This window comes from Pimephales promelas, chromosome 1 (assembly GCF_988280905.1).
Source record: "Pimephales promelas chromosome 1, fPimPro1.hap1.1, whole genome shotgun sequence".
In the NCBI taxonomy this organism is placed as follows: domain Eukaryota; kingdom Metazoa; phylum Chordata; class Actinopteri; order Cypriniformes; family Leuciscidae; genus Pimephales; species Pimephales promelas.
The window spans coordinates 4,669,790-4,696,543 of record NC_142769.1 but is presented as its reverse complement, the minus strand read 5'-3'; the positions used below and the strand labels follow the sequence as shown (position 1 = coordinate 4,696,543).

General features: G+C 38.4%; 1 protein-coding gene across 1 annotated transcript in view; it reads left to right on the top strand.

The window, feature by feature from the left end:
• Positions 1-26,754, top strand: part of galnt18b (UDP-N-acetyl-alpha-D-galactosamine:polypeptide N-acetylgalactosaminyltransferase 18b) — a 132,978-nt gene that overhangs the window by 98,588 nt on the left and 7,636 nt on the right. Inside the window, exons 8-10 of the mRNA XM_089118932.1 lie at positions 6,803-6,940; positions 9,055-9,150; positions 22,868-23,032. Of these exons, the coding sequence (XP_088975058.1) occupies positions 6,803-6,940; positions 9,055-9,150; positions 22,868-23,032 (399 nt within the window). The remainder of the gene's footprint in view (positions 1-6,802; positions 6,941-9,054; positions 9,151-22,867; positions 23,033-26,754) is intronic.

The following is a 26,754-nucleotide window of genomic DNA, read 5'->3' as shown; positions in this document are numbered from 1 at the left end:
GAGGCCGAGACCATAGAGGGTCGAGTCCGAGTCGAGAAAGAGACCTAAGAGGGTCGAGTCCGAGACCAAAGAGGGTAGAGTTCGAGTCGAGAAGAGACCAGAGTCGAGACCGAGACCAAAGAGGGTCGAGACCGAGACGAAAGAGGGTCAAGTCCGAGTCGAGGCCGAGACCAAAGAGGGTTGAGGCCGAGACCAAAGAGGGTCGAGTCCGAGTCGAGGCCGAGACCAAAGAGGGTCGAGGCCGAGACCAAAGAGGGTCGAGTCCGAGTCGAGGCCGAGACCAAAGAGGGTCGAGGCCGAGACCAAAGAGGGTCGAGTCCAAGTCGAGGCCGAGACCAAAGAGGGTCGAGGCCGAGACCAAAGAGGGTCGAGTCCAAGTCGAGGCCGAGACCAAAGAGGGTCGAGGCCGAGACCAAAGAGTGTCGAGTCCGAGTCGAGGCCGAGACAATAGAGGGTCGAGTCCGAGTCGAGAAAGAGACCAAAGAGGGTCGAGTCCGAGACCAAAGAGGGTAGAGTCCGAGTCGAGAAGAGACCAGAGTCGAGGCCGAGACCAAAGAGGGTCGAGACCGATACGAAAGAGGGTCAAGTCCGAGTCGAGGCCGAGACCAAAGAGGGTTGAGGCCGAGACCAAAGAGGGTCGAGTCCGAGTCGAGGCCAAGCCCAAAGAGGGTCAAGTCCGAGTCGAGACCGAGTCCAAGTCGAGGCCGAGACCAAAGAGGGTCGAGGCCGAGACCAAAGAGTGTCGAGTCCGAGTCGAGGCCGAGACCAAAGAGGGTCGAGGCCGAGACCAAAGAGGGTCGAGGCCGAGACCAAAGAGTGTCGAGTCCGAGTCGAGGCCGAGACCATAGAGGGTCGAGTCCGAGTCGAGAAAGAGACCAAAGAGGGTCGAGTCCGAGACCAAAGAGGGTAGAGTCCGAGTCGAGAAGAGACCAGAGTCGAGGCCGAGACCAGAGTCGAGGCCGAGACCAAAGAGGGTCGAGACCGATACGAAAGAGTGTCAAGTCCGAGTCGAGGCCGAGACCAAAGAGGGTTGAGGCTGAGACCAAAGAGGGTCGAGTCCGAGTTGAGACCGAGACCAAAGAGGGTCGAGGTCGAGACCAAAGTGGGTCGAGTCCGAGTCGAGGCCAAGCCCAAAGAGGGTCAAGTCCGAGTCGAGGCCAAGACCAAAGAGGGTCGAGACCGAGACCAAAGAGGGTCGAGTCCAAGTCGAGGCCGAGACCAAATAGGGTCGAGACCGATACGAAAGAGTGTCAAGTCCGAGTCGAGGCCGAGACCAAAGAGGGTTGAGGCTGAGACCAAAGAGGGTCAAGTCCGAGTCGAGGCCAAGACCAAAGAGGGTCGAGACCGAGACCAAAGAGGGTCAAGTCCGAGTCGAGGCCAAGACCAAAGAGGGTCGAGACCGATACGAAAGAGTGTCAAGTCCGAGTCGAGGCCGAGACCAAAGAGGGTTGAGGCTGAGACCAAAGAGGGTCGAGTCCGAGTTGAGACCGAGACCAAAGAGGGTCGAGGTCGAGACCAAAGTGGGTCGAGTCCGAGTCGAGGCCAAGCCCAAAGAGGGTCAAGTCCGAGTCGAGGCCAAGACCAAAGAGGGTCGAGACCGAGACCAGAGAGGGTCGAGTCCAAGTCGAGGCCGAGACCAAATAGGGTCGAGGCCGAGACCAAAGAGTGTCGAGTCCGAGTCGAGGCCAAGACCAAAGAGGGTCGAGGCCGAGACCAAAGAGTGTCGAGTCTGAGACCATAGAGGGTCGAGTCCGAGTCGAGAAAGAGACCAAAGAGGGTCGAGTCCGAGACCATAGAGGGTCGAGTCCGAGTCGAGAAAGAGACCAAAGAGGGTCGAGTCCGAGTCGAGAAAGAGACCAGAGTCGAGACCGAGACCAAAGAGGGTCGAGTCCGAGTCAAGGCCGAGACCAAAGAGGGTCGAGTCCGAGTCAAGGCCGAGACCAAAGAGGGTCGAGTCCGAGTTGAGACCGAGACCAAAGAGGGTCGAGGCCGAGACCAAAGTGGGTCGAGTCCGAGTCAAGGCCAAACCCAGAGAGGGTCAAGTCCAAGTCGAGGCCGAGACCAAAGAGGGTCGAGGCCGAGACCAAGAGGGTCGAGGCCGAGACCAAAGAGGGTCGAGTCCAAGTCGAGGCCGAGACCAAAGAGGGTCGAGTCCAAGTCGAGGCCGAGACCAAAGAGTGTCGAGGCCGAGACCAAAGAGTGTCGAGTTCAAGTCGAGGCCGAGACCAAAGAGGGTCGAGTCCGAGTCGAGAAAGAGAGTCGAGTCCAAGTCAAGACCGAGACCCAAGAGATTCGAGTCAAGACCGAGACCCAAGAGATTTGAGTCGAGACCGAGACCAAAGAGAGTCGAGTCCGAGTCGAGACCAGAGAGGTTGGATAACCTAAGGTTTGGTCTGAACCAGACCTAAAGATATCTTCAAGAATATGTAAAATATTTGGTGGTAACAATAAAATTGGCACCATACTCAAACAGTAAACCAAATATACCATGGAATCATGGACACTGTAATGGTAAAAAAGGCCACATAGTGGTGTAAAGGTAATTTTATTATGACTTACAATTATTACAATCAATAAGTGCTCTTACGGAACAGTACTGCACACAAATTCTGTGTGGCTCTTATATGCAAACTAAATTATGGATGATAAGGCAGACATTTTCAATACATAGTTGAGCAAAAGGCTCCACATCACATCTGACCTGGGTCCTGCTGCATATGCGCGCCGGGAACGTTATAGTCTTATGTCATGCTTAGTTGCGCACAAGAAAGTCAGCAATCATTGGACGTTTCAATCAAACAACAATTTAAAGAAATATTAACACACAGTATGACATATTTTGAATGGGACTTGAGTAGACTCGGGAATAAGTACGAGTCCTAATATGTTCGAGTACGAGTCAATTCCGAGTCAAAATGCCGAGTCCATGACAAGACCGAGACCATTAAAATATGGTCTCGAGACCGAGTCTCAAGTACACAACACTGCTCAAAATCTAATGTGAGTGTGGCTTTAGAGGGATTTATATGGTTGTTTTGGTGACAATTGCAATATTCCACCATCAAGAAACAGTGAATGTGAATGTTCTGGAAATTGATTGTCTCAGAGAAAGCATTGACGTGTGCAAATGGGTGTATGTGGGACGGTGAAGATTTTATATGGCTTGAATCTGATGTGGGTAGAGACTGACAGCCATTATAGCGAGACAAAGGAGGTGGGAAGGGAGCCCTTTTGTGTTCACTGAAGTCCAGGTGTGCTGCCTTCTGGATCATTGTAGAGTAAATGCATGCCTGAAGGCCAGACAACAGGCTGTTGCATGACTTGAGTCCAATCTTGAGATGACATGGGTTTATTTCCTAAGATATTCTTATCATCTAAAGATTCATAATATTTGTTTAAAAAATTGCATGATTTATTAATTGAAACTATTCATTGAGAATTATATCTTATACATGATGTGCCATTCAGTAAATCCACTTTCTACTTTGATGGGTGTTGCTGATAATACTATAAAGAGTGCATTGAATAGGTGGTTGTTTAATCCGCTCACTACTGTCATCACTGGTTGAGAAAAAACAGTTTGTATACACAGCAGTCTTTATTAATAACAAAATCAAAATATTCAAGCACTGGAACTCAGAACTTCTCAAAACGCGAACAGAACAACCAACAAACATGACGAAGAACAACTGAAAATTCTTAATATGCGTTCTTGTCTGTACTTGTGTTCTTGTGAAACGTCATCAGTCACTGCCCAAGTACTGTTCCAATTCAAAGTTCTAGCCAAGTCCAGCCAAAAGAAATGAAGGTTTTTGATGAAAACATTCCAGCATTTTCTCCATATAATGGACTTCAATGGGAACCAAACGGTTCAAGGTCCAAAAGACAGTTTCAGTGCAAACTGCAAACTGTTCAAAGGGCTTTAAACGATTCCAGACGATGAATAAGGGTCTTATCAAGCGAAACAATCGCTCAAACAAAGTTTAAGTTTTATAAGCATTTTATAAATGCTCTCCTTGCTCTGTCTGTGTGACTCTTTCGAACTCGTTCATCAAAATGAACGAATCTTTTCCCGATTCAACTTGTACATTTTGTTCGTTGAATGAACCAAATTACACGAAAAAAGATTCGTTCATTTTGATAAACAAGTTCGAACAGGAGAGTCACAAACGCGCATCACAGAACAGAGCAAGGCGAGCATTTGAGCTTATAAAACTTAAACTTTGATTTTTTTTTTTTTAAATGACCGATCGTTTCGCTTGATAAGACCCTTATTCATCATCTGGAATCATTTAAAGCCCTTTGAACAGTTTGCAGTTTGCACCGAAACTGTCTTTTGGACCGTGAACCGTTTGGTTCCCAATGAAGTCCATTATATGGAGAAAAATCCTGGAATGTTTTCATCAAAATCCTTAATTTCTTTTTAACTGAAGAAAGAATGACATGGACATCTTGGATGACATGGGGGTGAGTAAATTATCAGCAAAAGTTTTTTTTATGACGCTGACGTTGATCAGAACATTTTGACCAGAACATTTTTCTGAAAGTCTCAAATACCCTTTTATAAAGAATACTTTAATTAATTATATGACAAGCATATGATTTTTTTGTTACAGAGTTAAAAATGTGCCAGAGAACAGGAGTAGCCCATAAACACTGTTTCCGTTGTTGGAAATACAAATTATGCCCCTATTAAATACTGTATATACAGTCATACATAACTTGAATAAATGCAAAGCAGATCTGATTATTAAGCCTGTAGAAAAGTGATTAGAATGCATTGCGAAATACAGTTGTTATTGTCTATTAAACAACCATTGCCTCATTTATATTTCTCCAGCCCTCAGCTCTGCCTCCAACCATATGTTACAGTGCTCAATTTATTTAGGGAGCTTTGGCCTTGCTTGTGCATTTATCAGCGAGACAGCAATTAAGATCTGGTGAAAGCGGAAGGAGTCTTGAGATTGCAGCAGATTCCCAGACCCAAGCTGAATGTTGAGAGGAGGGAAGTGACTGTTGACGCAGGAACAAGATATGACTCTAGTGTGAACTGAGATGTCCCTTTCTATTTCAGTTCCAGTGATACATGGAGTTTAATGCTGCATTTCAATAAATCACTGCAATAATAAATGGCAAATCGGTCTGATTCTTCACCTCCAGTCCCATAATATACAGTGGTGTGAATAAGTGTTGGCACCCATGCTAAAGTTGCCTGAAAAGAGGAATAAAAAAATCATCTTTTGGATATTGATCTTAATGCATTAATTAGAAAAATGAGGAAAACTCCAACCTTTAAGGACACCAATTTTCTTTGTGAATGAATAATGTATCATAAATAAATAAATGTTTTTCCTTAAAATACAGGGTGCATAAGTCATGTTAAATTCCCATAGAGTCAGGCAGATTTTTATTTTTAAAAGCCAGTTATTTCATGGATCCAGGATAATATGCATCCTGATAAAGTTCCCTTGACCTTTGGAATTAAAATATCCCCACATCATCACACACCTTCCACCACACCTAGAGATTGGCATGGGGTACTTTCCATAAGATCATCTTTCAATGCAAATCAAACCAGCTATTAGGCTAACTGAAGTAAAACCATGCCAATCACTAGGTGTGGTGGAAGGTGTGTGATGATGTGGGGATATTTTAATTCCAAAGGCCAAGGGAACTTTATCAGGATGCATATTATCCCGGATCCATGAAATAACTGGCTTTTAAAAATAAAAATCTGCCTGACTCTATGGGAATTTAACATGACTTATGCACCCTGTATTTTAAGGAAAAACATTTCTTTATTTATGATACATTATTCATTCACAAAGAAAATTGGTGTCCTTAAAGGTTGGAGTTTTCCTCATTTTTCTAATTAAGGCATTAAGATCAATATCCAAAAGATGATTTTTTATTCCTCTTTATAGGCAACTTTAGCATGGGTGTTCAACACTTATTCTCACCACTGTACTTCTTTAAACAACAAAGGACTTGTGCAATATTATTAATATAGTCATGAATAAAGGTCATTGTTAGTGCAGTTCACATATTAAGGATGCACACCTGTTGTGTAGTGGCTTTTGAAGTCTGAAACGCTGAAAAATAATGCCTACACTCTTTTGAGAAAAAGGTTTTTAATAGAACCCTGGGGCTCTTGACTCATTTTTTAAGAAGGCTTTATGCCAAGGAGGCTCTAGATAAGGAGAAATGTCTGAAATTGGTGCACAATACTTTCATGTTAAACCGGTTATTTAATTTTTTTTCAAGTGATAAAGTATCTGAACCAGCTGTTTAATTCATACTTATTCTGAATTTAAAACAAAATTAATTTATTAAAACTAAATCCATAAAATGATCACAGGAAGGGAACCCCTAAAAGGTTCTATATAAAGGCCTATATAAAACCTAGAGTGTATGTCGTAATTTAATGGAGAATTTATAAATGACTTTAAGGCAAAACTGATCTTTCAGAGTAATGTAAAAATTAAAATTATTTCATTATTTGCATATTTATTCTATACTTACTGTAGAATAAATATTACAGTTAAAATTTTGCACATTAGTCTTCGAATGGCGATATTTCAGTTGTTGGTCGTTGATGTCGATTCACTTTTACCTTACAAAGGGAACACGGTTTTTCTTTAGTTTAGCTTTGATTTATAAATTAAAACCATAAAAAAGGGTCTTTCGCAATCATTTTCTCCACATTTTTGTGCTGCAATCAGTTTTTAGAAATGCATGCATATATGATAGGGATGATAAAAAGCGTTTGAAACCCTATATTTTTGTGTTTGTGTGTCCTCAGGACTCAGGGATAGACATCGGTGACATCACGGAACGGAAAGCACTGAGGAAAAAACTGCAGTGCAAGACCTTCCGCTGGTATCTAGTGAACATTTACCCTGAGATGAGAATGTACACAGACACCATCGCATATGGAGTGGTGAGTATTTGTATTAAGCCCAACCAAGCGAAAAGCAATCGTGAATGCTCAGCTCATGAAAAGAGCAAATAAAGAGTTCAAACACAGTGTGTATCCTGTCCGACTTATTCATTTCCCAGCAGTGCAGTGTTATCTGGAATCAAATCGTGTTGTAATAAAACCCATATTAGAGTGTCAGTTTGCGAGACAGTTTCTCTTCACGCAGCTAAAGCTTTAAGCGTGGCTCATTGTGAATGCCCAGATATTTTACCATTGAGGCTGGATTTGAGAGCGGCGCTTGCCACGTGTCGTGTGACACCCACTCGCCGATCCGTCCAAGGCGTCTGAAGAGGATTTTCCAATTCGCTTGACAAAATGAAGCATGGCGCACCCAAACTGTTTATATAAGCCATTCTTGTCAAGTCCAAACAATTCATTCACTTTTTACTTCACAAAATAATAATGCACTTGACTGATGCAGAACCAGGCTGTCACTTCTGTGCTTGATTTCATCATATGTGTTTTCATAGGCACAATTTAAAAGGAAGAAACTGTGGAAAATAGGTCAGCCTTATTGAAATGAATTCTGGGAGTAAAGGGCTCCGAAATAGCTCTCGCCCTCATTACTTTACTCTGAGTGACTGCATTTGATGAGCCTGTCAATCATGTTGGCTGGATATTCAGCACACGGTGATAAAAGGCACAGCGGTATTCGGCTGAATCCGACGGAAAGTGCCAAAACAGAGATACGATCCACTGAAGTCCTCCGCTAGGAATTGTGTTGTCGCTGATACAGCCGTGTGTTTAAACATTATTTTCATTAGACGTAGCAGTTACAATAAACTTTGAAGCCCGTGGAGGAAATAGTTTTTGAGGCTGCGCTTGAAATGATTGTACTAATAACTTCTTTATACTCCGGAGGGGAAAAACGTATTTGTGGAAGGCGTGACGGTACACCTCTTCTACTTCGCCAAGGACTTCGGCTGGGATATTATTTAGATGATTCATGAGTGTGCATACACTTATAGAAATGAATTTTATAATTACAACCTGTAATTAGGAAGAGAATTACGATGCAAGTGAGAAACAGCCTCAAGTTGTACCTACTGTATGAGAAAAAAGAAAAAGAGAGAGGGACGGCGGCAACAACAAATGACATGCGCTTGATTGTGTACTTTATTGTCCTTACACTTAAAGGGATACTTCAGGATATAGGATTAAGCTTTGTATTAGTAGAAAACCTATAGTATTTTCAAAATACCATGCTTTCCACTCTCATATCCCCCTGAGACGAGAGATTTATGTATTTTTTGTCTGATGATGCAAAAATTTCTTGTCCAGAGGCTAAAAACTAGTCAGTAGTAGCGGCTGTCCCGCATGTTCTCAACTCGCCCATAGAGGGCGATCTCACTCACAGAATGAACACATAGTGTCAGCCATCTTTTTTTGGAAGCTAAGCTAGTAGGCTCTTGTTGTGTGGAGAAAGCTGAGTAGTAGGGTTTACATCCTCTTTTTCCCGGACATGTCCGGACATGCAGTCGCCATTCATTGTTTACATGCACAGCTTTTGTTTCAATCTAACTGAATTCATTCTGATTGGTGAATCTGAATGTAGTGTTTACATGTGATCGGTTGATGTGCGTTTTAACATTGCTAAGAAAGTCCCCGCTCATCCGTGAGAGATACGAGACCGGTTTGTCTCACAGGTGTCGCTCATTGGTAATCACGTCGTTCTCCCGCGCCCCTCACTCGTCCCGCTCGCCACAGTAAACATGATGAATAGCGACTGTAGAACGCAAAAGCCGAATCCCGGACATTTTGGGCGATCTCGAAACACATTTTCGGGCAGACTCATCACGGAGACTCACTAGTAGCCTAGACTTGATGTTTAACTACTGCGCTCTGTTACCGGTAGGCGTGGCCTCCTAGGGCAGTGAAGCAAGTGCATTCTGGGAGTTGTTGTCTTTCATCCACATAAGCCAAAAATACATTTTCTGGCTTTTCTCAGTCCAGAAAGCTCCAAATACAAAAAAAAAATCACATTTATTCTACATAAATAACCCATTTTAAATGCATTTTCATCTTTCCAAAGGTCAAGCATCATTTTAACCATCATTATCATTTTTTTCTCTTAGCTGAGAAACTCTCTGAAGACTGACTTGTGTCTCGACCAAGGGCCAGACACTGACAACATTCCCATCCTTTACCTCTGTCACGGGATGTCACCTCAGGTGAGTGGCTTTTCTCGCTCTGTTCACATCACTGGAGTGACTATGACATTGGTTTTCTGCTTTGTGTATTTTATTAGGGCTGCCAATTGAATGCATTTAGGGCCAGAAACCCTCGTTTGCCGTTAAATCTGTCAGGTTTTGCTAAAGACATCTTGTTAAAATTAGCAGTGAAAATGTGTGGATAGTTTTTTTTCCTTATTGCATGTGCTTTTGCACATTTATGTGAGGAGAGTATTTAAATAAATCACACAATTTACTGCGGTTTGCGCTAGTGAATTTACTGGTGTTTGCACCATTGTTTTTATCTTGACACGGATGCGTCTGTGTTCGGGACAAATAATAAAAGTGCAAATGTGTTGAGAAGGAAAATTGAAAATTAACATTAAAACACTGACATGAATGAATGAATGTTTAAAATGTTTTAGTTTTGAATTCTAAAACTTTAGAAAATTTAAAAGCAGATTTTTTGTTCGAGTTTCTTGAAGAAAGAGCAGCAAATGCAATGAAAGAATCCTCCAAAATATATTTTTTAGGCATGGTGCACAAAATATATCACAGATTTGTTACACGTTAAGTGAAATAGCTCTTTGTAATTATGTTTTCACTGCAGTTCAGTAGAGTACAGGTTGTCTTGACATGACCAAAACTTGTTTCAAAAACGCCCTGCAAATCTTCATCCTGGCTTCTATCAGGAGACCAAAAAACATTGAAGACCATGAGTGATTCACTAAATACCTGTATGGTCAAATTAATAACCGGAAGTTCATTGACGATACATATATTTAGATGGAAAGTCAACTAAAAAGGTTTTAGGTGTGACATGAAGGGGCCAATAGTGCACTCATACAGTATACTCAGAGCCACTGATGGGCAGCGTTAGAAGTAACGCGTTACTGTAATCCAATTACTTTTTTCTATTAACGAGTAAAGTAAGGGATTACAATTGAAAAAACAGTAATTAGATTACCGTTACTTCCCCGTAAACAGCCTGCGTTACTGCGTTAGTTAACCGTGATTTTGTTTAGTCAGACTGTCTCATGACATGAGTCGTGCGTGAATAAAAATAATGAATGAGCGCCGCGACATCAGTGAGAGACGACTAGAGCGCGGGAGAGAGCAGCCGAGCTGCCAACTCTCACACACACTCACACGACACAAACTTACAAACTTACTGAAAAAAACCCTGAACCCCCGTCTGACATGACCGCTGCGGCTACATGCTGATGGTACATCCACCACTGTTTAACTCCGAAAGAAAGAAAAAAAAAAGAAAAAAAAACTTGAAGCCAAAATACGGCATGCAACAGCATTTTCTGTTTTGATCAACTAATTTTTACTCCTCTCTGCACTTTACTGTTAAAAGACGTAAGTGTTAATACACTGTAATACAGTCAGGAGCGACTTTCATGATTTTATTGTATTTTTACATCTATTCAAATGAAGGATTTTACAAAATATATTTATTTTATATGCTGGAATATGTAGAAATTTATATTAACAGAAGAGGGGCTGTCTTTTTTATTAAAATGGTGGAATGTGCAGAAAATATAGGTTTAAATGTTCAACAATTTTCTTCTAGTCTGAGACTGTTGCATTAATTTAATTTTTGCTTGATGCAATGTGCATAAAGTTAAAATATTGAAACAAATAAAACAAGTTTAAAAAAAGAGAATGTTTAATTTGATTACACTTTAGATGATGGAATATGCAGAAAGAATAGAATTAGGCTGAAAGGTCTATGCTTTAACGTATTCAGGTCGTGCATTATGTTTTTGAAAAGTAACTTAGTAAAGTAACTAGTAAAGTAACTAATTACTTTTGAAAATAAGTAATTGGTGAAGTAATTGGATTACTTTCTTGGAGAAGTAATCAGTAATCAGTAACTAATTACTATTTCCAAGTAACTTGACCAACACTGCTCAGAGCTGATGATGCCACTCAGATACCTGAGCCCAGCAGAGAAAAGGCTGAATAAGAGAGGGAAGAGGTTATGGAAGCAGAAACTAAACAGATAAAATAGATTTGGGTGCTGTAACATTATAAAAAATGCATGGAAAATTAAAATTTTCATCAGATGCAGTTTAGTACAGGTGAGACGTTTTCAACAGCTTACTAAAACTGGAAACAAAACATCTCTCCTTTCTTTGTTCATTATTCATTCATTTTGAAATGTCCTGTTTCACATCAATAACTATGGATTGCTGATTCTGTAGCCAATGAGATTTCTTGCTCAACTTTTAGTCTAGTTCAGTGTTTTCTGTAGGCTAGTCGCACTCTATCAGAGTTACCCTAAAAGTTGACCCTCCACCTCCCCAGCTCCACCTGCCTACAGGTAGATCTGATATGGGATTTTTGTACGTTTTTTTGTGTGTACATTTTCATACAGCAGCATATCTTAGATGCTCATAGCAACTTTGTCTGCCGGGACCAAATACATTAACATTGCCACATTCATTTACATGCTAAAACTATTTTAAGAAGTTTATTTTCGAAGTGCTGAAAACCTATTCTATTTGTAAGGATTTTTATTAGTATTATTCTGCCGTAAAATGCATCATGCAGCTTAGACCGTAAGGCCTAGAGACTTCAGCCAGAAAGCAGGCCTCAATTTGGGGAGAACGCATCAGAGTATGAGCCCGATTGGCCCATAGGTGGCGCTACAGCAACCAAAAGTACTAAATTGCTCATAACTCCTAGACCGTTTGACTCAGCTTCAAGGTTTTTACACCACTGTGATCATTGGCTCAAGACGGACAAGATGTATATCTCCGAAATGTCTCCGCTATTTCAAATTTTGTCCAAAACCTACTTTTGCGAATTAGTCCCTGGTTTTTCACCTGTCCAGGACAATTCTCTGGACTCTCTTTATCGAAAAAAAGTTGAAATTTTGCATTTGGTTGGCTATAACAGGGTCATTTAGAAAGTGGTCTGTGGCAAAATACAGTCAAAAGCCTATAAATCCTAAAGGAAAGGTTAGAACTTCACAAAAAAATGATGAGCATATGTGTCCTAACATGGTCAGGAAGCATGCAAAGTTGTAAGCTATAACCATCAAAAAGGTTTCATTCTTAGTTGGTGTTCAAGCACGAAACTATGGTAAACAATGCTAGATTCATGGAAAATCATACTGGAACATGGTAAATAATGAAAATCACACTGAAATGTGGTATATCATGGTAAATCATGCTAAAACATGGTCTATTTCATTTATGATCTCAGTGGTTAAATGCCTGCTACATAAAACTTAATGTCTTTTGATGATTTTGTGCTTAAAGGCCTTAACTGCTTGAACACCGCTAAATGCTGCTTGCAGCTTTAATTATTATTATTATTGTTTAGAAATATCTGAGATGAAATGAAGTGAAGTCTCTTGAGCTACATTGAAGCAATAAAAATGTTCCTCTGGGTGGTTATTGCTTTTTTTTGTGTACTATGAGTATTAAAACTAGTGAACCGCACGTCCTATGAGACACACAATACTGAGTCAGACACAATAGAGCTGCAATAGAGTGGGCTGGGATGACAGTCATATGTGTTTTAGTGCAGGCGTCGCTGTTTTTCCAGCACTTTCTACCAATATTTTTGAGACTCTGGAGGTAGTCAGAGGCTGCCCAAACATCAGAGCAAATTATGAAATTATATCAACGGTGTTTATTAATGTTTGAGTGACCGTGTGATAGAAAATGTTGTTAATGCATGGCGGTGATGTTAACTGTAAATGAACTGTACATACACACAGTCACCTTGTAGCAGATCTTCATTTGTGTAGGCATTCCTGGTCCTGTTTTGCCCCTTTACACATTTTATAAGCTCTTCATACACACACATATATATAATATATATAACATGTCACTGTATAACGTGATCAGTTGACTTAACTTAAAAAAAAAAACCTCTTAACATTTTTAAGTAATAAACTTCATGCATAATTTAAATAATTAAGTTATGTGAACTTGATAATTCAACATAACTTAATTTTTTTCATTTATGTATGGTGTTGATTTACTTCCTCACTTTTTTAAGTTAAGTCAACTGATGACTTTTTACAGTGTATATATATATATATATATATATATATATATATATAGACACACACACACACACACTGTAAAAATGATCAGTTGACTTAACTTAACTAGCTAGTATAGCTATAAAGAATTTAACCAAGGCCATCGAAAAATTAAAATTTATCTCAGGACAAACAAAATGTATTTGTTTTTGAAATTAATATAGTGATTTCAAGTTCATTTTACTATAGTCTATGTATATAGTCTATGTGTGGGATATGCTTTTATTTGTGTGCTAAGGTTGATGATTTGTTATCGGCAATAATATTCACATTTCTTTTTTTTTTCTCTGCTCTACTTTTGTCACATACATTGGCTTTGCCTAAGAAAACCCTCTGGAGTTTATTAACAGAAATCTGCATGTGGGAGTGTTTTGAGGGTGATTCAAAAAAAAAAAAAAAAAAGAAAAAAGAAAAGTAAAAGTTTGCATCTCAACTAGCAGCTTTTTATATTACATTTGAACTCTTTTACATCCCCATTCATTTGACAAGATTTTCTTTCGCAAATTTATTACAAAGCTTTACCCTTACGCACAAGCTAACGTAATAAGATAAATCAAATTTGCCTTACCTTACCAAATTAAATGTCAAACCCATTAGGAGATACAGGACTATTTTGATTGATTTTTTTTTTTTTTTATTATGAAACACTCGCATTTAAATGTTTGGGTTTGTTTAAAAGCAGAGGCTCTGCTCTTTCTTTTGTACTATTGAATGTTTACATATTCTTACAGCAAAATATTGTTGCAAAACTAATATCTCAAATCTATGCTCACATGAACACACTACTGAACATGTAGAGAACTGCGAGACAGATCTGTTCCCAAGGAGATTATTTCAGACCCTTCTCTCCTGCAGTTCGGAGAATAGCACACTGTTCAGAAAATATGTTTGAAACGGCAGTGCTTGGTAACCCGCGGTTACACTTTAAAGTATCCGTGTTACAGTGCAATTTATACATATAAGTACTGAGTAATAATATATCTTCTGTAGGGTTAGGATGTGGTTTAGTATGGAAGCTTGTTTCCGCCATAGAATGAAAAATATAAAAGGTAATGGCGACTTTTTATCTCACAATTCTGACTTTTTTTCTCACAATTGCGAGTTTACTTCTTGCAATTCTGACATTATTTATCAGAATTGCAAGATGTATATTCAGAATTGCGATATATAAAGTCAGAATTGCTAGTTATAAAGTCAGAATTGTGAGATATAAAGTCCCAATTGCGAGATATAAAGTCAGAATTGCGTGATATAAAGTCAGAATTGCGAGATATAAAGTCACAATTGTGTCTTATAAAGTCAGAATTGCTTGTTATAAAGTCAGAATTGTGAGAATTATTCTGAGGGGGGAAAAAGTTAGTCTTATTTTTCCCCTTAGAATTGGCCTGATAACTCGCAATTGCGAGTTTATATCTCACAATTCTGAGAAAAGATGTCAGAATTTCGAGATATAAACTCACAATTATGTGTTATAAAGTCAGAATTGAGATGTAAACTCGCAATTGTGAGAAAAAAAGTCAGAATTGTGAGATAAAAAGTCGCACTTCTGTCTTTTTTCTCAGAATTGTGACTTTATATCTCGCAATTCTGACTTTATATCACGCAATTACGACTTTATATCACACAATTCTGACTTTATATCACGTAATTACGACTTTATATCTCACAATTCTGACTTTATATCTCGCAATTTCGACTTTATATCATGCAATTCTGACTTTATAACTCTCAATTCTGACTTTATATCACGTAATTCTGACTTTATAACTCACAATTGCGACTTTATATCACGCAATTCTGACTTTTTATCTCACAATTCTGAGAAATAAAGTCACAATTGCGAGATGTAAACTCGCAATTGTGAGAAAAAATTTCAGAATTGTGAGATAAAAAGTCACAATTATTTATTTTATTTTTATATTCAGTGGCGGAAACAAGCTTCCATAGTTTAGGGTTATTTGCATGTAATTAAGGACAATTTATAGTCACGTAGTAACTACATGTAATGTGTAACAAGGACATTAAAACGTTACCCAACCTGCAGTAGTTTTTGATGCAGGCATTTTAACAGAAATAATATTTGGGATTATGAATATGGCTTCTGCAATTAATTGAATATGAAATGTGCAATACACAATTGCATTTAGTTCTACTCTCGTTGACTCAAATGGGTTTTTTTTTTTTAGAGATTGAGCGGCGTAACCAATCACAGACATCTATTGAGTGCTTAAAATAGTGGCAAATCAAAGGAATTAATACACTCTTAAAAGTCCTTTATTGGCATTGATTGGTTCCTTGAAGATACTTTCCATTAGCACTTTCTATTGCAGAAAATATTTTCAATGTTAATTCTGTTTATCCAAATTAAATATTGCAGTTAAGAAATAAAAAGAGGTACCAATAATGAATTTTTTTTTTTTTTTTTTTTTTTGCCATAAGGATGTAGGACTTATATCAGCTTGGTGGATTGAGAATATGACTCATGATGAGATGGTCAGCGTGGTTTCTCTTTGAGGTGCTATTCTATTACCATGTCCAACCAGCTTTATAATTGCTATGAAATTGCAATGACTTGCTGTCCTTATTTTTCCCAGAATGTTGTAGATCAGGTCATGGTAGTGTCATTTGTTTGACTGTCAGATTTACCTGTCTCTACAGGTCTTTTTCCTCATTGATCATAATAATAAACAAAGGAAAAAGAAATAAAGATGTCCTATTATTGCAGTAAACTTTTACATTAAAGGAATAGTTCACCCAAAAAATGAAAATGATCCCATAATTTACTCACCCTCAAGCCATGTGTGTATATTACTTTCTTCTTTCAGCGGAACACAATAAGAGTTATATTAAATAATATCACGGCTCTTCCCAGCTCCCAGTTTTTGAAGCTCCAAAGTAATCCATATGGCCCCAATGGGTTAATAAAGAGGTTAATGGGTTAATAATTTGAAATAAATTTTTGGTATGTTTTATCTTACCTCAAGGGCATCCAAGATTTAGTTCCACAGTATTTTCAATTTAGATATTTTTAGGTCAAACCGTTCTTGTCTGTCAGTCATATAATGGAGGTCTATGGTCACCACCTCAAAGAGCATGCAAAGAGAAGTCCAATTTAAACATGATTTTTTTTCCGCTCGTTTCGTGTCTTAGGCCATCAATGTGTACTTACATTTACGAGTCATTAAATCATGTTTAATTTGGACTTCTCTGTGCATGCTCTTTGAGGTGGTGACCATAGACCTCCATTATATGACTGACAGACAAGAACGGTTTGACCTAAAAATATCTAAATTGAAAATACTGCGGAAACAAAGACACCTACATCTTGGATGCCCTTGAGGTAAGATAAAACACACCAAAAACGTATTTTAAAGTGAACTATCCCTTTAAGTCTAATGATTTCGATATAAGAGAAGAGATTGATATATCCCGTACAAAAACCCATGCATTGCTTTGCTTCAAAAGGCATTTATTAATCCATTATAGCCGTATGAGTTACTTTTATGATAGATGGATGCGCTTTTTGTAGCCTCAAAAACTATTCTAATAAAAACACTATTCAATGCCTGTCACAGTTAATGTTCTGTCTAGCCTGCACCTGTTCTCGTTAGTCCCTGATTATCTTCCTCCACTTGGGTCTAGTTAGTTCCCTCATTTCATCCTGTGTATTTATACTCCCTGTTTTGTTCAGTCTTGTCGGTTCTCGTTAATGTTAGTTGTGGTTGTATCTGTCCTGCCTGATTTGGATAAGAAATACATTTGTTACAATATTTATTAATCTTGGGGTACATTTACATGACAATGATGCACTAAAAATGTAGCATTTTTCCTTTTGCTTTTTCAGATGACTGTACAGATTACTAAGTTCCGCTAAAACAACAAAAAATTATTAATACATGTATTATACCTCCAGGCCAGTAGTTGGCGATGTCACTTTATAAAGAAAAACTAATCTCCTATAGACTGAACACATAATACTCATTCGGATGACGTCAACGTTTCGTTTTCCCAAATCTGCGGGGTTTTTTTGCTGATACAATTAAAAAAACATAGATTAATAAATGCTTTAGAATTATTTCGCATTGTTAGTTAGTTACCAAGTGGAACTTTATTGTAAACGGTCATGATTTATTTTTCTAAATAAACATTGAATATATAGTTTTTGAATATTGTCAGGAAATATAATTTCGTGGTCAAAAATGTTGAGAAGCACTGATATACAGTAACTTCTATTACTTGTGTTTTAGGAAATGGTCTATATTTGAGGATTAAAAATAATTCCAGGAATGTTTACCTGAAATTAAAAAGGTTCATTTTGATTTCATGTAGACTTATAACCAGGTGTGTTTTAAATCAGTGAATCCACAGCATACCATTAACCTCTTTACTTTATAAACTGCTAAGTACCCACCTGGGACTATTTAAAAGCTTGAAGTACTCTTCTCACACCAAATATCATCAAAAGAAAGAGTTTTACATCAGAAAATATTACATCAGGTAATATTATCTTTTGAAATGAAAGACTCTCGAAGTGAAAATCCTTCAGGAGAAAAATGTGCAATTCTCTGCAAACTCAAGGAGCAACAAATGGAGCACTCCACACGTTTCAACTTTCATTAGAGTGACACATTTGAAGAATTCATTCATGGGTGAATTTTTTTTTATGCATGAGGCATCAAGCAATGTTAAGTTTGTGACTTGCCTCGGCCAAACTAGCCCTGGCGAGACTAGGCTGACACGTCTGCCAGATGTTCCTCAGTCCCTCGGCTTTTCTCCTTCTGCTCACCTTCTCTCTACACACATTCAGGGCACCCGGCGCAAATTAAATGCAATTATCATTCCCATTTTGCACCCGCGCAAAGCGGGCTTTTCCCTCCACAGACGCACACCGGCAAACTAGGGAATGAACTTTACAGAGTGTGAACAACGTGCATACACTGTAGATGATTCTCTCATCAACACAGATGCTTTTTTGCAAATGATACATTTTTATAAGGAAAACTATTAAAACACGAGGGAAATCATTCTTGTGTTCATGACGATGGTAAAAATAGGCATAAACCTTAAACATTTACCCAAATTATTATATGCATGTTTAACCGAAGCTAATTTGGGTGGGTTTGTCCCGTTCCCCAATGTCACTGCACTTTCTTTTACGTCCCTGATGAGAACATTGATCTTCTCGGCTGTGAACCGGTGCTGAAGCGCGCCTGGTAAATGCGCCGTTATAATACAGTAGTATTGCGCCATGGAACAAGCGCACGTCGTTCATCATGCTCTTAAAGAGTAACTAAACACTAAACCAACTTTTTTTAGTTAATGATTTGTAATGACCATGGATCTTTATTAATACCAGTCATTGATTCAAGTAACTTTTTTGACATTTGTTTATAAAGTGTTTTATTTCTAAAATTTATGGCGTAAAAACGTCTTAGTGCTGCCCTCTGCAGGTTGAACGGTGGCTACTGCAGTTGAATTTTCCTATTGGATGTTCCTCACTTCGTGACGTACGCAGGTTTCAGCTCACCACGCGAGCTACGCCCTTGGCAGTATAAGCGCCTAAAAACGCGTGGAAAACGCTGGGCGCGCCGCATTCTCCATTTTCCAAAGCGCCAGGGCGGTTGCGCTTCAGTTGGTTCTTGTCACATGACCTATTGTGTGCGTATGGTGCGTTTGCGGTATTCGGAAAAGTTGAGATGTTTTTATCTCGACGCGGCATGGAAAAAACGAGCACGTCGCACCGCGACCGCATCGCTTCCATTATGAGCGTGCATACCGCGCGCCTACATTTGAAATAACGAACTTGAGCGCGCAATAGACGTGATATGTGAACCGGCCCTTAAAAACCATCTTGTGTCGTCAAAACCACTGTAGGGAGTCAGGAATTGGAATTGTGAGTATTGTAAACGATCAGGATAGAGTGTTTTAGCATCTATTTCGTCCCCTCTATCTCCGCTGGGGTCTGCCCACTTTATCAGCATTTTCAAATATTGCCAGTGGGTGGAGTCAGGCTCTGACCAGGGGTTTAGTTACCCTTTAAAGGAGTAGTTCACTTTTGAAAAAACTTTTGCTGATAATTTACCCACCCCCATGTCATCCAAGATGTCCATGTCTTTCTTTCCTCAGTCGAAAAGAAATTAAGGTTTTTGATGAAAACTTTCCAGGATTTTTCTCCATATAATGGACTTCAATGGGAACCGGATGGTTCAAGGTCCAAAAGATAGTGTTAATAACAGTTTCAGATGCAGCTTTAAATGTCTTTAAACGACACCAGACGATGAATAAGGGTCTTATCATGCGAAACGATCGGTTATTTCAAAACTTATTCCAAAAATGTAACTTTTCTAAGGACAAATACTGGCCTAGCTCTATTCTGTGAGGCGCGTTTGCAACGTCACGTAATACGTAATTACATTCAAAAGGTCACGGGCGACGTAGCCAGAAGTACAGAGTCAGAGTGTTTACAAGTTGGACGCATAGGTTGAACGTGCAAACTAACTCAAACGCCGTTTACAAAAAAGGAATTAAAAGGTAAAACAACGATGTCGGACGATTTTGATTCTGTACTTCCGGCTACGTCGCCCGTGACCTTTTGAACGTAATTACGTATTACGTGACGTTACAAACGTGCCTCAGAGAATAGAGCTAGGCCAGTATTTGTCCTTAGAAAAGTTACATTTTTGGAATAAGTTTTGAAATAACCGATCGTTTCGCATGATAAGACCCTTATTCATCGTCTGGTGTCGTTTAAAGACATTTGAAGCTGCATCTGAAACAGTTATTAACACTATCTTTTGGACCTTGAACCATCCGGTTCCCATTGAAGTCCATTATATGGAGAAAAATCCTGGAATGTTTTCATCAAAAACCTAAATTTCTTTTCGACTGAGGAAAGAAAGACATGGACATCTTGGATGACATGGGGGTGGGTAAATTATCAGCAACATTTTTTTCAAAAGTGAACTACTCCTTTAAGGGGAATGTGATATGATGCTCTTATTGGTTTGTTTCCCGTTACGCCCAAACCACACCTACTGTACGAATAATGAAGTTACTTCAGACCAACCCCTTTTAGATTTGCGTTTAGCGCAAGAGTCATTTATTCCCGCCGGTTAAATAGCAACAGCACCCAAGACCCGCCCACAAAGTTACTTGGGCTTCGCGCTTGACACTTTCGTTTCAGATCGTTAAAATAGGGCACATAGTCACACACAGAAAATAAAATAAATACGACCTCGCGTTGTGTCAATCATGCTTGCACACTGCTTCTGAAATTTTCGTCCGTCATAAAAAAATCGTATCTGGTTCTATTTTCTGCGTTTTTCGCATCTGTAGCAAACGGTTTGAATGGTGTTTTGACAACTCAGAGCCACCAAATCACAAATACGAAAAAAACGCACACGGAAAGTGTCTTCAGCATACATGTCATTGAAGGGCCATCTGGAGTGACTGCCGGTGATTCTTCAGACAGATGCCACTGGTGTTTCTGGCTCACACATCGACACCCGTCCCGTCAAAGGAAATTACATCAGCAACACAATTAGCTGTGCTTCCTTTTGAACCCTGGACAGATTTGGCACGGCCTCCGTGACACAATAGTCATTTCCTGTCAAATTAAAACCTGCAACCATCCGATTAGTACATTAATTTGTCAGGTCATTAATTAGCTTCTACTGCTCTTGAAGAATACCAACTTGAGGAAAGGCTGAAGCTTATTTTGAACACTCCTTGATCATTTCAGTTTGTGCGTATATTGTGCGATCCTGTCCAGATAATGCAGGTCTTTTAAAGAGACTACCCGATCTCACAGGAAAACATAACTATTGTACGAGGTGGCAATTTTGTATTAATTCGTACAATGTGAATCATAAGAAAACATGATTTTTTTGACAAAAAGTAAACATAAGCTTCACTGGGGTGTAACTGTAAAAAATGAGTTAAATTTAGAGCTAAATAAAACAAATATTGGAGTACGTTTAACATGAAAATAGTATTTAAAGGGGTGATGAACTGAGAACTCGAATTTTCCTTGAGCTTCTGACTTGAGCAAGAGGTCATCATCATATTATGTGATGACTCGTTTTTCAAAGTGGGGAACTATGACGTCAAAGAGGATAAAACACCTCCCCCGCAGAAGAAGATCAACGCCTACTTCAACACGGCCGGTTTAGCCCCGCCAACCGATTCGCGCATTACACGCATAGCTAAATAACATAGATGCCTACCTCATGATGACAAACCGGACAATAGATATGCACTGATGAGTGAAACTCATTATAATATGCAAAACTGTTATCCACTCACAGCGTTTACTTCCAAGTCTTCAGTGCGAGACGCCCATAAAAACCGAGCGTTTTTGAGCTAGGCTCAAAACTAGGGTAGAAATTAGCCTATTAATTATTCGTTTTGATGTTTTTTAATCTAAAACCCAAGAAAAATATTTATAAAAAAAAAAATAATTATTTTCTTCGGTTTAAAAAAAATTAAAAAATTAAAAAAATAATAATAAAAAACTTTTTTTTTTCGAATTACTTGTGAAATTTGCTAGCAATTTTCTGAGTGAAAATTGTTTGAAAGCCTAGGCACTTTTAGACACTTTTAGGCACTTAGTCGAGGCTAAATGTGACCATCTGTTGTAAAGTGTTAATGCAGCGAGATTCTTTTCGAGTGTGTATAATGCGTAATGCTTGCTCTCATTTGTATACCATGAATAATGCATTGTTTAGTCAACAAACAGAAGTATACTATGGTAAAATAAAATAAAATAAAAAAAAACACACAAAGGCACACTGGCACTCAAACAGTGGAAGGACTTTGTTAGCATATCCCCAAACCTTATTCAATGATAAATGAACAGTATTTAAAGCTTCCAAATGTGAAACGTATCAAACCGTTAACACGCAAATAAATACTTTTTAAACTGTGAATTGAGAAACATAGCACAACCCTAGCAATGCCTTTATAGCAACCACCCAGAACTCCTTAACAACCATCAAGCAACACCCTAGCAACCGCCTTACAACCACATAGCGCCAAGTTTTAAATACGAGTTGCACGAATGTCATTTATGTGCTCTATTTATGTCCTTTTTCCCTGAAATGTTTATAATAATAATAACTATTTTCTGAATAAATGTAAGTGGTGCTTGCTGTGGAGAAACCGGGCACTATGTGGTTGTAAGGGAGTTCTGGGTGTTTGCCAAGGCACATTTCGGTCTTTTTCAAAGTTACATTTTGAGGTAAATAAAACAAAAATTGGAGTACATCTCACAAGAAAGTACTAATTTAGTCTTTCTTCTTTAACATTTTGCATTTGATCCAATGTCTACTTGCATTTTCTTTTCTAATTACTTTGAGTTCTTTTTTCTTTGCAAATTAAATTCCCTTCATTTAATTTGCAAAGTGCACAGCACCAGAATGCTTCATGAATAAGTTTGAAGGCATTAAAATGTGGCCTCTGTCTTGGGTTGATTTGAAATCACACCTTTATCATGTCTCGTGACATGAGAGATCTAGATGTTGATCTTACTGAAAGGTTCAAGTGCCTGTCCTTGTAATCGTAAAGTGACTATTTGCTGCAAGATGTGCTCTTCTTTCACAAGCGTACTCTGTAGCCTGGTTTCATTCACAATGTGCTCTGTCATTGCAGAATGTATACTACACCAGCACTCAGCAGTTATTCGTGGGCATCTTGAGCCCCACCATTGACGATGACGACAACAAGTGCCTGGTGGATGTGAACGGCCGGCCACGGCTCATTGAGTGCAGCTACGCTGCGGCTAAACGCATGAAGCTCCACTGGCGTTTTACTCAGGTAATACAAACAGGTTCTCACCCCTGGGGTGTATACACTCAAAAACTGTATTACATTTTCATATCATCAGAAAACAGCAACCTGCTTTTAATTTACCATATGACGGATAAATCAGGGACAGGCCAAACAGTCAATTATATTGCTGTGTGCCATTTTATCTGTCAAGCTCACACATACAAACAAAAAACCCCACTAATAAAGCTTGTGGGTTCAGACAGTTTTCATAACACTAGATGCAATTTAGATAATTGCATGTAGTTTTTATAGCTGTGTTAGAAGATATTTTTTAATTTAAAAAAAAAAAAATGTGGCCAAAATCTTTTCTTTCTTTTTTTTAAGGGATACTCCACTTTTTTGGAAATAGGCTAATTTTACAACTCCCCCAGAGTTAAACTGTTGAGTTTTACCATTTTCGAATCCATTCAGCCGACTTTGTGATATTTAGAAGAATATCAGTAACCAGACAATTTCTGGTCTCATTGACTTCCATAGTAGGATAATGGAAGTCAATAAGACCAGAAACTGTCTGGTTACTGATGTTGATAATGCTTAAAAGCATTATCAATTCTATTATTTTTCTAAATCCTGTGATTTCATGGCAGGTCACATGTTTATATATAATGTAAATAAGCCATGATGGTCTGGTTTGTACTTTGGTTGCTGAATAAGAACTTAGTCGAAAGAGTTGTGTTTTCAAACTCTCCCAAACAAAATAAGTGGCACATCAAGCTAAAAGGCTCGAGATCCAGAGACAAAATGCTTACATATTTTATATGACACATGCTATTTTCACAACTAAGTGTAATTTCTTCTAGAAACTAGGGCACTTTAATGTGTTCATTTTGTGATTAGTTATAGTGGTTTAATGCAAATTAATCATCCCCCCTGTCCTGTATTTAAATATTTAAAAACACAACAGTTGAAAAAAACATTGTGCATCGTAATTGTCAAAGATCTGCATAAATAGACCAGTATACAATAACATGTACTGGATACCGCTGAGACACTGATGATCAAACTTGATGACTTGGTGTGGACTCACTGTAATCCAGTGATTCAGGCGTATGATAATAAAACATGATAACATATTATTATCAGTATTTTATTGACATCTAAAGCCATTCTTTGCATTGTCCAAAAAGCTGAAAAATACTGCCTTTCTTAAGAGATAAGATACAAGAAGCAGAGATATTAATGCGAAAACAATTTCAAACATTTTGCTCATTAAAATAAAACTGAAGTGAAATATGAGTATTAAATGAAAATTACAAACTGAAATAAGTTAAAGTTGAAGCACTAAAATTACTATCTGAAAATATTATAATAATTTAAAACTGAAATAAAAATCAATGAAACCTCAATAGTAAAAATGTAAATGATGAAAGCACATAACAAATAATATGAAACCTTATTTAAAAAAGTATATGATTAAAATAAAAGACAACAAGGCACACCTGAATCTGGATCTACCAGAAAACAATTGACAAGAAAAATATATTGTAGTCTATAAATATTTGCTCAGTTATCTCTAAAGCTCATCTGAGTTTGTTCTAGATCATTAGACATTATGTTATGGTGTTTTGGAAGCCTGTCTGAAAGCAGTTTACTGTTTATTCATTGACTGAGAAGGCAGTGAGGCAGTAAGACAGTTGTCATCCTCTAGCAGAAAGCTGGAGCTGGAGGAATATTCACTGAACAAAGTGATAAACACAACACTTTTGTTTTTGCCCCTATTTTTCAAGAGCTGAACTCAAAGATCTTTTTCTATGTACACAAAATGCCTATTTCAGTCATATCTGTCTAAATCTGTGTTAGTGAGCGCTTCTCCTTCGCCGAGATAATCCATCCACTTCACAGGTGTGGCCTATCAAGATGCTGATTAGACAGCATGATTATTGCACAGGTGTGCCTTAGGCTGCCCGCAATAAAAGCCACTCTAAGGCTATGTTTACCCGGAAACGATTCTGAAGAGAAAACGCAAAAGTGGCGTTGCGTTATCGCTTGTCAAGCAGACTTTTGCGTTTTTACCGGTTTTTACACAGGAACGCGGCGGTGAAGCGTTTTTAAGATTTCCACTCTGGAGGGTGGTTTCACTTTTTTGCGTTTTTAAGCTCCAAAAACGCTGAGAAAATTTACATGAAATGTACTGTTAGATTTACTACAGTTTGTCCATTTATATAGTGAGGACACTTACTGTCAACCACATGACATAGTTTTTACTGTAGTATTTTAAAGTTAAAATGAATATACAGAAAGTGTACTTTGTGGCTGGTGCCGTTTACACTTTAAAAACAGTCACTGTGTTTTGCAGTTGTAATATAACTTTTAAAAATACATTTTCTTTAATAACAATAAAACAGTTGATGGATTACTTTTAATAATACTGATTTCACTAGCTTCTATGAGATGCATAAAGTACAGTGTGAGCGTCTGTTTATTAGAAGTGTTTTCGCTCTTTATAGGACATGATGATGTTACTCATTGAAATGTGTGTCAGTTACTCTCGTTAATTAGTTTTAGTCTTATCGCTTGCCATTTGTAACTCCTTTCTCCAGTGATGAAATATCTCTGCTGCCTATTGTGTTTATGTATGTATCTCACATTAGCAGTGGCTGAAGGCAACGCTCCAGTATAATCTCACATCATCACTGAAATAGGCGAGATCAATATCAAATTCCCAAGCTGGTCGACTTCTTAGACCTAATATAAGAGTACAAGGCTATTCCCATAACGGCCAACTGACCAGATCTTTATATTGAATTGATTAGTAGGTCTGGAAACAGGTCTGGGTCTCTGGGATTGTGAGAGATCATTCATGTCGACATCAGCCAGTGATGCGCAACAGTTCAAGTGATGGGCTGATTTAGCATTGCCCTTCATATTTACCCCATGCCCACAGCTGGATGCACACCGCCATGTTAGATTTACCATGCTTGAATGAATCACTTTAAAGACTTTGGAAACCTGTAACCTTTAACACACTTCTTATGCACCATTATGAGTGGAACATTTGTGCCTCAGGCAGCTTTAACAGATGCACAAAGGCAAATGCCACATGCCCATGACAAATTAGGGTGAAATTAGGATAAAGTGATGAACTCTTTCGAGAGAACAAACAAGGGAGTATTTTCAATTTGCAAAAACAATATAAAAATGCTCTTGCTTTATTCGTATTTTATCAAGAAAGAAATCATTCAATCAATCTTCATTTGTCAAGAAAGAAAATGTGCAAAGTTAAATTTTAAAAACAACGAGGGAACCCTAAGATGTTGAAATAGCCAACAGAAATAACCCTTAAGTGTGGTGATTCAAGCTCAAAGTTAAGGATAATTCTTTGAAATTAATAAATTTCAAAACATTCAGCTGCTCAACTGTCAGCATCAATAAACTGACAACGGGCGACGCTACTTATTACGTCTGAGGCTTCTTGGCAAGTTTCATGAATTATTCTGAGTGAGAAGTCAGTGAGACTTTAAAGGCCGTAATATCAGAAGAATACATCATGAGATACACTGAAGTCGCATGCCAGTTTTTTTTTTTTATTATTTATTTATTTATTTTTTATCTTATCTGACTTGCAGGTGTTCATTGTAATATAAAACATAATAATAATATAGGACAAAAGTAAACTTTTTTTATCATTTAAAGGAAGAACTGGTAAAGAGAAAACCACTTCAATACTGAATGGATGCTGGATTTAGCACTTAAAATAGACATTAGAA